The sequence below is a fragment of the Hemitrygon akajei genome, chromosome 6 (assembly GCF_048418815.1).
Source record: "Hemitrygon akajei chromosome 6, sHemAka1.3, whole genome shotgun sequence".
In the NCBI taxonomy this organism is placed as follows: domain Eukaryota; kingdom Metazoa; phylum Chordata; class Chondrichthyes; order Myliobatiformes; family Dasyatidae; genus Hemitrygon; species Hemitrygon akajei.
Genome location: NC_133129.1, coordinates 20,837,516 through 20,850,688, shown reverse-complemented (window position 1 = coordinate 20,850,688; position 13,173 = coordinate 20,837,516). Strand labels below are relative to the sequence as shown.

At 44.8% G+C, this 13,173-nt stretch overlaps 1 protein-coding gene across 3 annotated transcripts in view; it reads right to left on the bottom strand.

Moving 5' to 3' along the window:
- lifra (LIF receptor subunit alpha a) overlaps positions 1-13,173 on the bottom strand; it is a 198,688-nt gene that overhangs the window by 22,097 nt on the left and 163,418 nt on the right. For all 3 annotated transcript variants that reach the window (XM_073047970.1, XM_073047972.1, XM_073047971.1), the window contains 6 exons: positions 11,055-11,221; positions 9,208-9,353; positions 8,431-8,596; positions 7,476-7,543; positions 3,264-3,474; positions 334-516 (listed from right to left, as the gene is read on the bottom strand). In XM_073047970.1, the coding sequence (XP_072904071.1) occupies positions 334-516; positions 3,264-3,474; positions 7,476-7,543; positions 8,431-8,596; positions 9,208-9,353; positions 11,055-11,221 (941 nt within the window). The remainder of the gene's footprint in view (positions 1-333; positions 517-3,263; positions 3,475-7,475; positions 7,544-8,430; positions 8,597-9,207; positions 9,354-11,054; positions 11,222-13,173) is intronic.

Below are 13,173 nucleotides of genomic sequence, written 5' to 3'. Positions count from 1 at the left end.
ATCAAAGTAAATTAATGGCAACATCTATGTTAACATATCCTACACTGAGATTCATTTTCTTTCAGAAAAACAAAGAAACAAAAGGATCAGTGAAGAACTACCCAAAGACAGACAATCAATCAATGTGGAGGCTGATTCAATGTAATGTTCTATAGGGAGCACAAAGAAGTTTTGGGGATATGGAAGTGGATTGTGGAGTGGGAGTACTCAATTGCTCTCGGTGGCATTAGGGCTGCCTTCTATTACTCTTCAACGGGGTACTGAGAGCGGGCAAAAACAAGACAGCAATCACACACACACAAACTAAATCACTCATCAGTATGAAAAACATACCTGATTTTATAGTGGCACCTGTTGTATTTGAAGGAAATTTACGCCAATCCACCTTACACACAGGAAAGCTCAAGGACTCACACCACTGTACAGTATAGCCACAGTTCTCAGCCTGGAGCTTGGGCCAAGTCACACTGAATCCATCCCTAAAACCAGCAGTTTTCTCAAAGGTCATACTTTCATCTAGAAAGAAATGGAGGTAAATATAAATATCAAATTTATTATCAAAGTACATACTGTATATGTCACCATATGGAGTACAACCCTGAGATTCATTTCCTTCCTGACATTCACTATAAGGATTACAGATGGATTTAGACAAATTGGAAGAATGGGCAAAAAATTGGCAGATGGAATACAGTGTTGTGAAATGTACAATAATGCATTTTGGTAAAAGGTTGAGTCTGTGGTAAAGACAGCAAATGCAATGTTGGCATTTATTTCAAGGGGAATAGAATATAAAAGCAAGAAGATAATGCTGAGGCTTTATAATACAGTAGTCAACAGTTTTGGACCCCATATCTAAGAAATAATGTGTTGTCATTGTCATTTAGGCTAGTTAGAAGAGTGGGCTGAACGATGGCAGATGGAGTTTAATGCTGATAGTGTGAGGTGCTACATTTTGGTAGGAATAATCCAAATAGGACATACATCGTAAATGGTAGGGCACTGAAAAATGCAGTAGAACAGAGTGATCTAGGAATAATGGTGCATAGTTCCCTGAAGGTGGAATCTCATGTGGATAGGGTGGTGAAGAAAGCTTTTGGTATGCTGGCCTTTATAAATCAGAGCATTGAGTATAGGAGTTGGGATGTAATGTTAAAATTGTACAAGGCATTGGTAAGGCCGAATTTGGAGTATTGTGTACAGTTCTGGTCACCAAATTATAGGAAAGATGTCAACAAAATAGAGAGAGTACAGAGAAGATTTACTAGCATGTTACCTGGGTTTCAGCACCTAAGTTACAGGGAAAGGTTGAACAAGTTAGGTCTTTATTCTTTGGAACGTAGAAGGTTGAGGGGGGACTTGATAGAGGCATTTAAAATTATGAGGGGGATAGATCGAGTTGACATGGGTAGGATTTTTCCATTGAGAGTAGGGGAGATTCAAACAAGAGGACATGATTTGAGAGTTAGGGGGCAAAAGTTTAAAGGTAACACAAGGGGGAATTTCTTTACTCAGAGAGTGGTAGCTGTGTGGAATGAGCTTCCAGTAGAAGTGGTAGAGGCAGGTTCGGTATTGTCATTTAAAGTAAAATTGGATAGGTATATGGACAAGAAAGGAATGGAGGGTTATGGGCTGAGTGCGGGCCAGTGGGACTAGGTGAGAGTAAGCGTTGGCACGGACTAGAAAGGCCGAGATGGCCTGTTTCCGTACTGTAATTGTTATATGGTTATATGAGAGAGTCCAGAGGAGGTTTGTGAGGATGATTCTGGGAATGAAGGGGTTAATATATGAGGAGTGTTTGGCAGCTTTGGGCCTGTACTCACTGGAATTTAGAAGAATGTGAGGGGATCTCATTAAAACTTACTGAATGTTGAAAGGACTAGATAAGGTGGATGTGGAGAGGATGTTTCCTATGGTGGGAATGTCCAAAGCTACAGGCACAGCCTCAAAATTGAGGGGAAACACTTTACATCAGAGATAAGGAGGAATTTTTTTTAGCCAGAGTAATGAATCAATGGAATACTCTGCCACAGACAGCTGTGGAGGCCAAGACCATCGGTATATTTAAAGCAAAAATTGATAGTGTCCTAATCACTCAGGGCATCAAAGGTAATGGCGAGAAAGTAGCTGTATGGTGTGAGTGGGATCTGGGATCAGCCATGATGCAATGGCAAAGCAGACTCAATGGGCTGAATGGTCTAATTCTGCTATGTCTTATGGCCTTATAAATAGAAAGAAACAATCCAATCAATGAGAAACCACATACGACAGAGACTGTCAACCAATGTGCAAAAGACAACAAACCATGCAAACACACAAAAAATAATAAACAAACAATCGAATATCAAGAGCACAAGTTTTAGAGTCCTTAAAATTGAGTTCATAGGTTGTGGAAACAGTTCAGAGATGGGGTGTGTGAAGTTATCCCCTCTGGTTCAAGAGCCTGATGGTTAAGGATGCAAGGGCTTCTTCTTTCATGTTACTTGCTAAGGCTTATAATAAAATGGCTTCTCTGTAATGTTAACTGCTGAGGTAGTGGGTTCTCTGTGTAGCAGCATGTTTGGGTTATAACTGATAATGGGGCTTTGAAATTCAGTGTTCACCAATGGAAGAGATGTTATTCTTTATGTCAGTGTGAAAGCTGTTAGTTTGTGCAGGCTTCGGGGAGAAGGCGCAAGGAGGATGAAGAGAGAAGACACAGTTTGAGGAGACGGTGGGTGGCGAGACCCTCTGGGCCCTGGGCTCGGGGCAGGAACCCAGAGTCGGCGATGATCAAAGGAAGATGAGTGAAGAGAAAAATCCGTGAGCTCCAACGATTTGTGCACTGGACTGTCTAAGGAGATTATTGGTGCCTTTTTATTTTATATTTTGTTTCTCTACTAACCCCATAGTCAAATATAAAATCTTAATCGTTTAACTGCACATCGTGCACTGCTGGTTATTTCGGGGTACTGATGCTACACAGGGGACATCACACACAGCATCCACCCAAACAAGAGTGCTAAGGTTTGGTCGGGCAGGGGATTATCACCCCGTGATCATGCCACTAGGCAAAGCAAGTGTTACAGGGGTAATAACTGTTCCTGAACTTGGTGGTGTGGACTTGGTTCTCCTGTCCATGACAGCAAGAACAGCATATGGTCTGGATGGTGGGGGTCCCTGATGATGGATGCTGCTTTCCTCAAATCAGTCGAATTCAGAGAGCACTTGATTGAAGAGGAGCAGATAAACCCACAGATCAGACTTGGGAGTTTAACACTCACCATCTTGCTGTGGAGGGATTTTGATCACAGAAGACAACGATGTTCCTGCCTCGTTCTGAGCCTCAATAGTGATAACGTAGCCAGCTTGGTCTAGATGAATTTGTACATCTGTTCCATGCACATGAGTGCTATTGATCAAAGCACTTCCCATTTTTGACCAAGATACATTATAAAATAAAATTGGACCATTCGCCTCCTTGGCTGACAGTGGCTACAATGGGCAGAGAAAATTTGAGATTAAAGTAGATTATTATATTTTACTAATCCTTAAATCTTTTTAAGGACCAATAGAAAACTTGGTCCAGCTGAAATGCAATTCCTCTCTCAATTTCAACTGAGATTCTGATTTATTTATCACTTGTACATCAAAACATGCAGTGAAATGTGTTGTTTTCATTAACTAGGAACATGCTGGGAACAGCCTGTGTGTCACCACACATTCTAGCACCACAATAACATACGCACAAAGTTCACCAGAACAGTCCATGCAACAAAACAGCAGCAGCTAAACTTCACCACTTTCCCACCCAACCTACATCCTTACAGTCACAGACAGGTCACCAACCCCAAGACATGCCCCAGACTCTCAAACTTGCAGATCAGGCCTCTATCTCCAATCCCTGCTCCACACATAGATTCGACCTTCAGGCCTCTACCTCCAGTCCCTAGCCCGTAAACACAGACCTTATTTCCAGTCCGTGGCCCATATTACAGACTCTACCTCCAGTCCCTTGTCCAAACTTACAGACTCTACATCCAGCGTATGGTTAACATTTAGACTCAACCTTTAGGCCTCTACCTCCAGTAACTGGCCCACACTTACAGACTTGACCTTCGGGTCTCCACCTCCAGTCCCTGGCCCACATTCACAGACTCCACCTCCAGTAACTGGCCCACACTTACAGACTTGACCTTCGGGTCTCCACCTCCAGTCTCTGGCCCACATTCACAGACTCTACCTCCAGTCCCTGGCCCACATTCACAGACTCTACCTCCAGTAACTGGCCCACACTTACAGACTTGACCTTCGGGTCTCCACCTCCAGTCCCTGGCCCACATTCACAGACTCTACCTCCAGTAACAGGCCCACACTTACAGACTTGACCTTCGGGTCTCCACCTCCATTCTCTGGCCCACATTCACAGACTCTACCTCCAGTCCCTGGTCCACATTCACAGACTCCACCTCCAGTAACTGGCCCACACTTACAGACTTGACCTTCGGGTCTCCACCTCCAGTCCCTGGCCCACATTCACAGACTCTACCTCCAGTAACTGGCCCACACTTACAGACTTGACCTTCGGGTCTCCACCTCCAGTCTCTGGCCCACATTCACAGACTCTACCTCCAGTAACTGGCCCACACTTACAGACTTGACCTTCGGGTCTCCACCTCCAGTCCCTGGCCCACATTCACAGACTCTACCTCCAGTAACTGGCCCACACTTACAGACTTGACCTTCGGGTCTCCACCTCCAGTCCCTGGCCCACATTCACAGACTCTACCTCCAGTAACTGGCCCACACTTACAGACTTGACCTTCGGGTCTCCACCTCCAGTCCCTGGCCCACATTCACAGACTCTACCTCCAGTAACTGGCCCACACTTACAGACTTGACCTTCGGGTCTCCACCTCCAGTCCCTGGCCCACATTAACAGACTCTACCTCCAGTAACTGGCCCACACTTACAGACTTGACCTTCGGGTCTCCACCTCCAGTCCCTGGCCCACATTCACAGACTCTACCTCCAGTAACTGGCCCACACTTACAGACTTGACCTTCGGGTCTCCACCTCCAGTCCCTGGCCCACATTCACAGACTCCACCTCCAGTCCCTGGCCCACATTCACAGACTCTACCTCCAGTAACTGGCCCACACTTACAGACTTGACCTTCGGGTCTCCACCTCCAGTCCCTGGCCCACATTCACAGACTCTACCTCCAGTAACTGGCCCACACTTACAGACTTGACCTTCGGGTCTCCACCTCCAGTCCCTGGCCCACATTCACAGACTCTACCTCCAGTAACTGGCCCACACTTACAGACTTGACCTTCGGGTCTCCACCTCCAGTCCCTGGCCCACATTCACAGACTCTACCTCCAGTAACTGGCCCACACTTACAGACTTGACCTTCGGGTCTCCACCTCCATTCTCTGGCCCACATTCACAGACTCCACCTCCAGTCCCTGGTCCACATTCACAGACTCCACCTCCAGTAACTGGCCCACACTTACAGACTTGACCTTCGGGTCTCCACCTCCAGTCCCTGGCCCACATTCACAGACTCTACCTCCAGTAACTGGCCCACACTTACAGACTTGACCTTCGGGTCTCCACCTCCAGTCTCTGGCCCACATTCACAGACTCTACCTCCAGTAACTGGCCCACACTTACAGACTTGACCTTCGGGTCTCCACCTCCAGTCCCTGGCCCACATTCACAGACTCTACCTCCAGTAACTGGCCCACACTTACAGACTTGACCTTCGGGTCTCCACCTCCAGTCCCTGGCCCACATTCACAGACTCTACCTCCAGTAACTGGCCCACACTTACAGACTTGACCTTCGGGTCTCCACCTCCAGTCCCTGGTCCACATTCACAGACTCCACCTCCAGTCTCTGGCCCACATTCACAGACTCTACCTCCAGTAACTGGCCCACACTTACAGACTTAACCTTCGGGTCTCCACCTCCAGTCCCTGGTCCACATTCACAGACTCCACCTCCAGTCTCTGGCCCACATTCACAGACTCTACCTCCAGTAACTGGCCCACACTTACAGACTTGACCTTCGGGTCTCCACCTCCAGTCCCTGGCCCACATTCACAGACTCTACCTCCAATAACTGGCCCACACTTACAGACTTGACCTTCGGGTCTCCACCTCCAGTCCCTGGCCCACATTCACAGACTCTACCTCCAGTAACTGGCCCACACTTACAGACTTGACCTTCGGGTCTCCACCTCCAGTCCCTGGTCCACATTCACAGACTCCACCTCCAGTCTCTGGCCCACATTCACAGACTCTACCTCCAGTAACTGGCCCACACTTACAGACTTGACCTTCGGGTCTCCACCTCCAGTCCCTGGCCCACATTCACAGACTCTACCTCCAATAACTGGCCCACACTTACAGACTTGACCTTCGGGTCTCCACCTCCAGTCCCTGGCCCACATTCACAGACTCTACCTCCAGTAACTGGCCCACACTTACAGACTTGACCTTCGGGTCTCCACCTCCAGTCCCTGGTCCACATTCACAGACTCCACCTCCAGTCTCTGGCCCACATTCACAGACTCTACCTCCAGTAACTGGCCCACACTTACAGACTTGACCTTCGGGTCTCCACCTCCAGTCCCTGGCCCACATTCACAGACTCTACCTCCAGTAACTGGCCCACACTTACAGACTTGACCTTCGGGTCTCCACCTCCAGTCCCTGGCCCACATTCACAGACTCTACCTCCAGTAACTGGCCCACACTTACAGACTTGACCTTCGGGTCTCCACCTCCAGTCCCTGGCCCACATTCACAGACTCCACCTCCAGTCTCTGGCCCACATTCACAGACTCTACCTCCAGTAACTGGCCCACACTTACAGACTTAACCTTCGGGTCTCCACCTCCAGTCCCTGGCCCACATTCACAGACTCTACCTCCAGTAACTGGCCCACACTTACAGACTTGACCTTTGGGTCTCCACCTCCAGTCCCTGGTCCACATTCACAGACTCCACCTCCAGTCTCTGGCCCACATTCACAGACTCTACCTCCAGTAACTGGCCCACACTTACAGACTTGACCTTTGGGTCTCCACCTCCAGTCCCTAGCCCACATTCACAGACTCTAACTCACAAGCTCTGGACATCAATATTTTGTTTTACCCGCAGGACTTGTTATTCATAGGCTTGACCTTTGGGATCCTACCAAAGATATTCCCTTTCTCCTATACATCCCTTCCTCTCCTTCTCTGCAACTTTACACTAACTTGTTCTCTCTAGTCGTAGTACTGATGAGGGGCCTTCATCCTGAAACATTAAATCTGTTTCTCTTTCCACCAATGCAATGTTGCCTGACCTGCTGGTGTGTTTCCAAACGAACAAATCTTTGAACAACAAAGTGTCAATACCCTATCCATTTTTACTTTCATGCATTAGACTTCTATGATGCATCTTTCAAGACTTGCATCTTGAGCTTTCTTGTTGCTCCTTACCTTCCAGTAAATGATCACAGTGCGGTTTGGCAGAAGTATTCTCCATACATCCAGGCCCACTGATGGTGCTGCAATGACAAACAATTTGTGAGGGAAGAAACAGACAGAAGTGAAACTTCTTCGCATTTCTTGCAGCTCTATAAAATCCTGACTAGACTACACAGAGTATTGTGTTCACTTCTGGCTGTCTCATTATAGAAGGATGTGGTAGCTTTCAAAAGGGAGCAGGGGAGATTTACCAGGATGCTGCTTGGATTATAGAGTATGTCTTATGAAGATGGGTTGAGAGAGCTGGGGATTTTCACTTGAGAGCGAAGGAGGATGAGCGATGACTTAATGGAGATGTACAAAATGATAAGAGGCATACGTAGATGAAAAGCCAGAGACAGGGCAGAAACAGCTAATATAAGGGGCATAGTTTTAAGGTTATTGGAGGAAAGTATAGGGGGAATGTCAGGGTTAGTTTTGTTTTTACAAGAGTGGAGGTTGCATGGAAAACCCTGCAGGGGTGATGGTGGAAGTAGTTACATTAGCAACATTTAAGAGACTCTTAGATAGGCACATAGATGAAAGAAAAACAGAAGGCTATGTAGGAGGAAAGGGTTAGATTGATCTTAGAGTAGGTTCAATGGTCAGCACAACATCATAGACCAAAGGGCCTGTGCAGTGCTGTAATGTTCTATGTTGCATATGCAGTCCTTATCCTGGCAGTATGTGGAGGGAATTTTATTTTGTATCAAACAAGTACAGTGTCTAACTTTGTAATATCTATTTTTACACTATTTCTATTTCTACACTATTCTTGATTGGTGCGACTGTAATGAAACCCAATTTCCCTCAGGATCAATAAAGTATGTCTATCTGTCTGTCTGTTTTAGTCTAATTAGAAAGAAGAGGACACTATGGGTGTCACACATCTTGAGCCTTACAGGAAGAGCCTTTCCCAGTAACTCACCCGCAACCTTAGTTTTGACCACAGCAACGTTGCTCCATTCACTCCATTTCCAAAACTGTACCGAAGAATATCGACCTTTGATAGAATACTCTGTGTTGGGTTGTAAATTATTTAATTTTATCATCTGCTGTGCATTTGTTGGTTTTCCATGCACAGAATAATTAAGCTGTAATACAGAAATATTCAGATGTTAGACAAGGAAGTATCAAATGAAAAGGCAAAATCTAAAATATAAACAAAAAGGCTGAAAATACTCAATTGATCAGGACGTTGCCTGGCCTGCCAAACTGCTAGAGGAGCCTAGCAGGTCAGGCAACATCTATGGCACCACAGTAGCATAGCTCAGGGTGGAGTTCAGAGTTCAATTCCGGCACCATATGTAAGGAGTTTGTATGTTTCTCCCTGTGAGCACATGGTTTCCACCAGCTGCTCTGATTTTCACCCACAGTCCAAAGAAGTTGCAGATAGTAGGTTAATAAGTCATTGTAAATTGCCCTGTGACTTGGCTAGGGTCAAATGGGCAGGTTGCTGGACAGTGCAGCTCATTGGAGCAGAAGCAGCTTTTCCCACACTATCAATCAATAAATTAATTAAACAATTAAACAGTAGATGATTCAGGCCAAGATCCTTCATTGGGACCTATGGGGTGAAAAAAGGTAATGGGATTACAAAGTTTATCTGAATGCAGCCAATCCCAGTAAAAAAAAATTAACATCGCCACATCAGGAAAAGTGAGGGTTGAAAAAAAGATGTGATGTTTAGGAAATATTTACTTACTGACATAGTTTGCCCAGACTCATCTTGAATCACCAGCTCACAAAGCAAGTCAATGCCTACGTAATTCACTTGATCCATCCAGGTCAAAGTTATATAGTTTGATGTTGTATTTTCTTCTTTCAGCTGATGAGGAGCAAAGGGGCGAACTGGAAGGGTTAAAATAAAACATGAAAACATATCTTTTTCTCAAAACAAGTTAATGGTGCTATTCTCATCCAAAATTGCAAGGGGGGGGGGGGGACTAGTGGCTTTCAATTAATCACAATACATCACATGCACTTCAGCCCAGCAGGTTGGTGCCAATCCAAACTTATCCCATCCACCTGCAAATATATTCCTCTATCCCCTGCTTGTTCACATGCCTGCCTAAATGACTCAATAGTTACTACTGTATTAGCTTCCATCATTTCCCCTAATGCCGTGTTTCAGGTACCCACCATGCACTACATTAAATAAATCTTACTTCTTAAATCTCCTTTAAACTTTCCTCCCTCTCATCTTAAACTTACGCCCCTAGAGTTTGACATTTCCACCCTGGGAAAAACACCATCTACCCTCTTGATGCCTCTTATAATTTTATATACCTTCTACTAGGTTGAATCCATTAGAAAATGCTCTATAGATTGGAGGAAAATTATAGGGAGGTGTTGAATTCTGATGTTTTTATCCTAGGTTCTTTTGGAAGTCAAGGAAAAGAGGCACAAAACTTATTGTTTCATGATTGTTTTATTAAACATTAACAGAAAAAAAGAGAATTAGCAATGTAGAGCTGGAAAAGACTAGCAGTTAGAACAAAGAACAGAAAGACTAAAGTTGGTGAGGCAAGTTGCCCAGCTCTTTTTATACCATAGGTAAGAAAGATCCCATTCAAATTTGTAGATAAGAATTAACCAATCACATAGCCCCAGTTCAAATAATATGATAACAAGAGAAGCTTCCAGAATCATGCAAAGAACTGTAACCACTAGGGGGACACAATGAGTAACTGCATATACATACTGTGACCACTAGGAAACAACTAAACAGTTACATGTATATAGGTAGTTACATAAAATACAAGCAAGCAATCAGTTGTTAAACTGCAAAGAAAATAACAACTAAATGGGGGATGTCTTTTTTACTTATTAGTACGGCTTGGTGACAGACCCTTCAAACCCAACAAACCCGCACAGCCCATTTGCAGCCACGTGGCTAAGTAAACAGCTGAACGGTGATTTTATAATGACAAAGTGCTAGAAAGCACATGTTCTGTGCAAGCAATGTTACTTACATGTAGAAACTCTGTAACTTATCCTTAAAGAAATAAGAGAACTCTATTTGCTGCTTTATTTTATGGATAACCTGGTCAAATCTACTGCCAATCTATTCTGACTGGGTTGCCGCATAAGTATCAACACTTGAATGGACTGATTGAAACATTAAATTTCAACACAGAAGAAATATCAGCATAGTTAGAATATAAACACGAGATTCTGCCGATGCCGGGAATGCACAGCAACACACACAAAATGTTGCAAGTATCGATGGAAGTGAATAGACAGTTGAGAATTCAGGTTGGGAACTTACATTAGAACTGGAAAGGAAGGGGGAAAGATACCAGAATAAAAAGGAGGGGGGAGGGGAAAGAGGACAAGCCAGAAGGAGATTAAAGAGTTGGAGGGCAGCAGAGATCACACAGGAGGAGCAGCAAGAGAAGGTCTCACTGAACATCTGAAGATTTAGACTTCTTCAGGCTAGGCATACCTTGAAGAGACTTTACAATACTGCAGCAAATCATAAACACAGAAGAAATACTAGAAAAGATTCTAGTAGTTAGAATATTGTTCTATTTCAGTTGATATACTTACAGACATGAGCCACATCCACAATTAAACTGGACAGTGCTTTCCCTAGTGGGTTTTTTGCATGTATCGATATATTGATTTCAGCACTCATCTTTGAAATGGGAAAACTACACCAGTAATCGGGATACAGCTTTGAAGCATCCACACATGGAAGAGAGTTCTGTGATGACCTAAAGAATGACAAATCATTAGTGATAAGGTCATCGAGTCAAAGAACACTACAGCACAGAAACAGGCCCTGTGGTCGATCCAGACCCATCAATTTACATCCAGACTATACCCCTCCCATCTATATATTTATCCAAATTTCTCTTACATGCTGAAATCAACCCCGCTTCCAGCACTTCCGCTGGCAGCTCGATCCACGCTCACATCACCCTCTGAGTGGAAAAAGTGCTCCCTCATGTTCCCCTTAAAGATTTCACCTTTCACCTTTATCCATGACCTTTAGCTCTGCACTGCTTGCTTTTACCCTATCTACACCCCTCATCATTTTATATATCTCTGTCAAATCTTCCCTCATTCTCCTATGCTCTAAGGCATAGGTGTCAAACACAAGGCCCGCGGGCCATATCCGGCCCGGCGTACAATTATATCCGGCCCGCGAGATCATTTTAGATAGATCTATTATTTTAATTATTAATGGCCCGGCGATATGAAGCGCTGATAACACACAAACTACAGATCCCATAATGCAGCGCAACAGCTGCCGATAGGCTACCCGGGAACATTCCCGCGTCAAGCGTCTGTTGCTGTATACAACGCTATTCTGAAGTCAAAGCTAACCCCTAACAATGGCAAAGAGAAAAGTTGATTCTGAAAAAAGAGTCTTTCAAAACCGATGGGTTGCTGAATATAGTTTGTGAGATAGCCACTGATTTAAGAACACAGTTGATTGAAAGAAGCAACCCATTTATTGCATACACGCTTGCTGTGGATGAAAGTGCTGATATGACGGACACTGCACAGCTGGCTATCTTCATCCGAGAAGTGGACTCCAATTTGTGCGTTACAGAGGAAATATTGAACATTAAATCGATGCACGGGACAATGACAGGAAAAGACATTTTTGAAAATGTATGTCACAGTGTAACCGACATGAAATTGCCCTGGGACAAACTTATTGGACTTACAACAGATGGAGCACCGGCGATGTGCGGTGAAAAAAGTGGACTAGTGGGAAGGATGCGGGTAAAGATGCAGGAGGAGAACTGTACTGGTGAGTTAACAACATATCACTGCATCATACACCAAGAAACGCTGTGTGGTAAAGTCCTAAAGATGGAACATGTAATGAGCACTGTAACACAAGCCGTAAACTTTATCCGAGCTAAAGGTTTAAATCACCGGCAATTTCAGTCTTTTATGCGGGAAATAGATTCAGAGTTTGCCGACATTCCTTATCATACAGAGGTGCGTTGGCTGCGTCGGGGAAAAGTTCTCAATAGAGTTTTTAAGCTCAACAAGGAAATCTGTCAGTTCATGGACAGTAAAGGAAAAGATTCCACAGTTTTGCAGGATGAAAAGTGGAAATGTGAGTTGGTGTTTCTGGCTGACATAACAACACATCTCAGCGTCTTAAACCTTCAGCTCCAGGGACGTGACCGCATGATCACTGACATGTATGATGCAGTGAAGGCATTTCAAGTGAAGCTGCTCTTATGGGAGACACAAATGCACCAGTGCAACTTGCCTCATTTTCCCTGTTGCCAAGTCATGTTGAACCAGGTCGGCGCAATGATGTTCCCAAATGCACACTTTGCTGATAAACTGAGCGCACTTCGCACTGAGTTCGCACGGCGCTTTGGTGACTTTGAAGCACAAAAAATTAATTTCGAGCTGCTTCGCAACCCATTTGCCGTCGACGTGGAAACTGCACCTGTACAGATTCAGATAGAGCTGATAGAGCTTGCAGCTAAAGGCAAAGTACGACACTGCAGGGCCCGTACAGTTTATTCGCTCCATTCCTGAAGCAATGCCTCAGCTCCGTCTACATGCGGCTCGAACCTTGTGCATGTTTGGTAGCACATATCTGTGTGAGAAGCTTTTCTCTGTGATGAAGATTAACAAAACATCACACAGGAGTTGTCTCACTGATGAACACCTGCAGTCCATCCTGAGA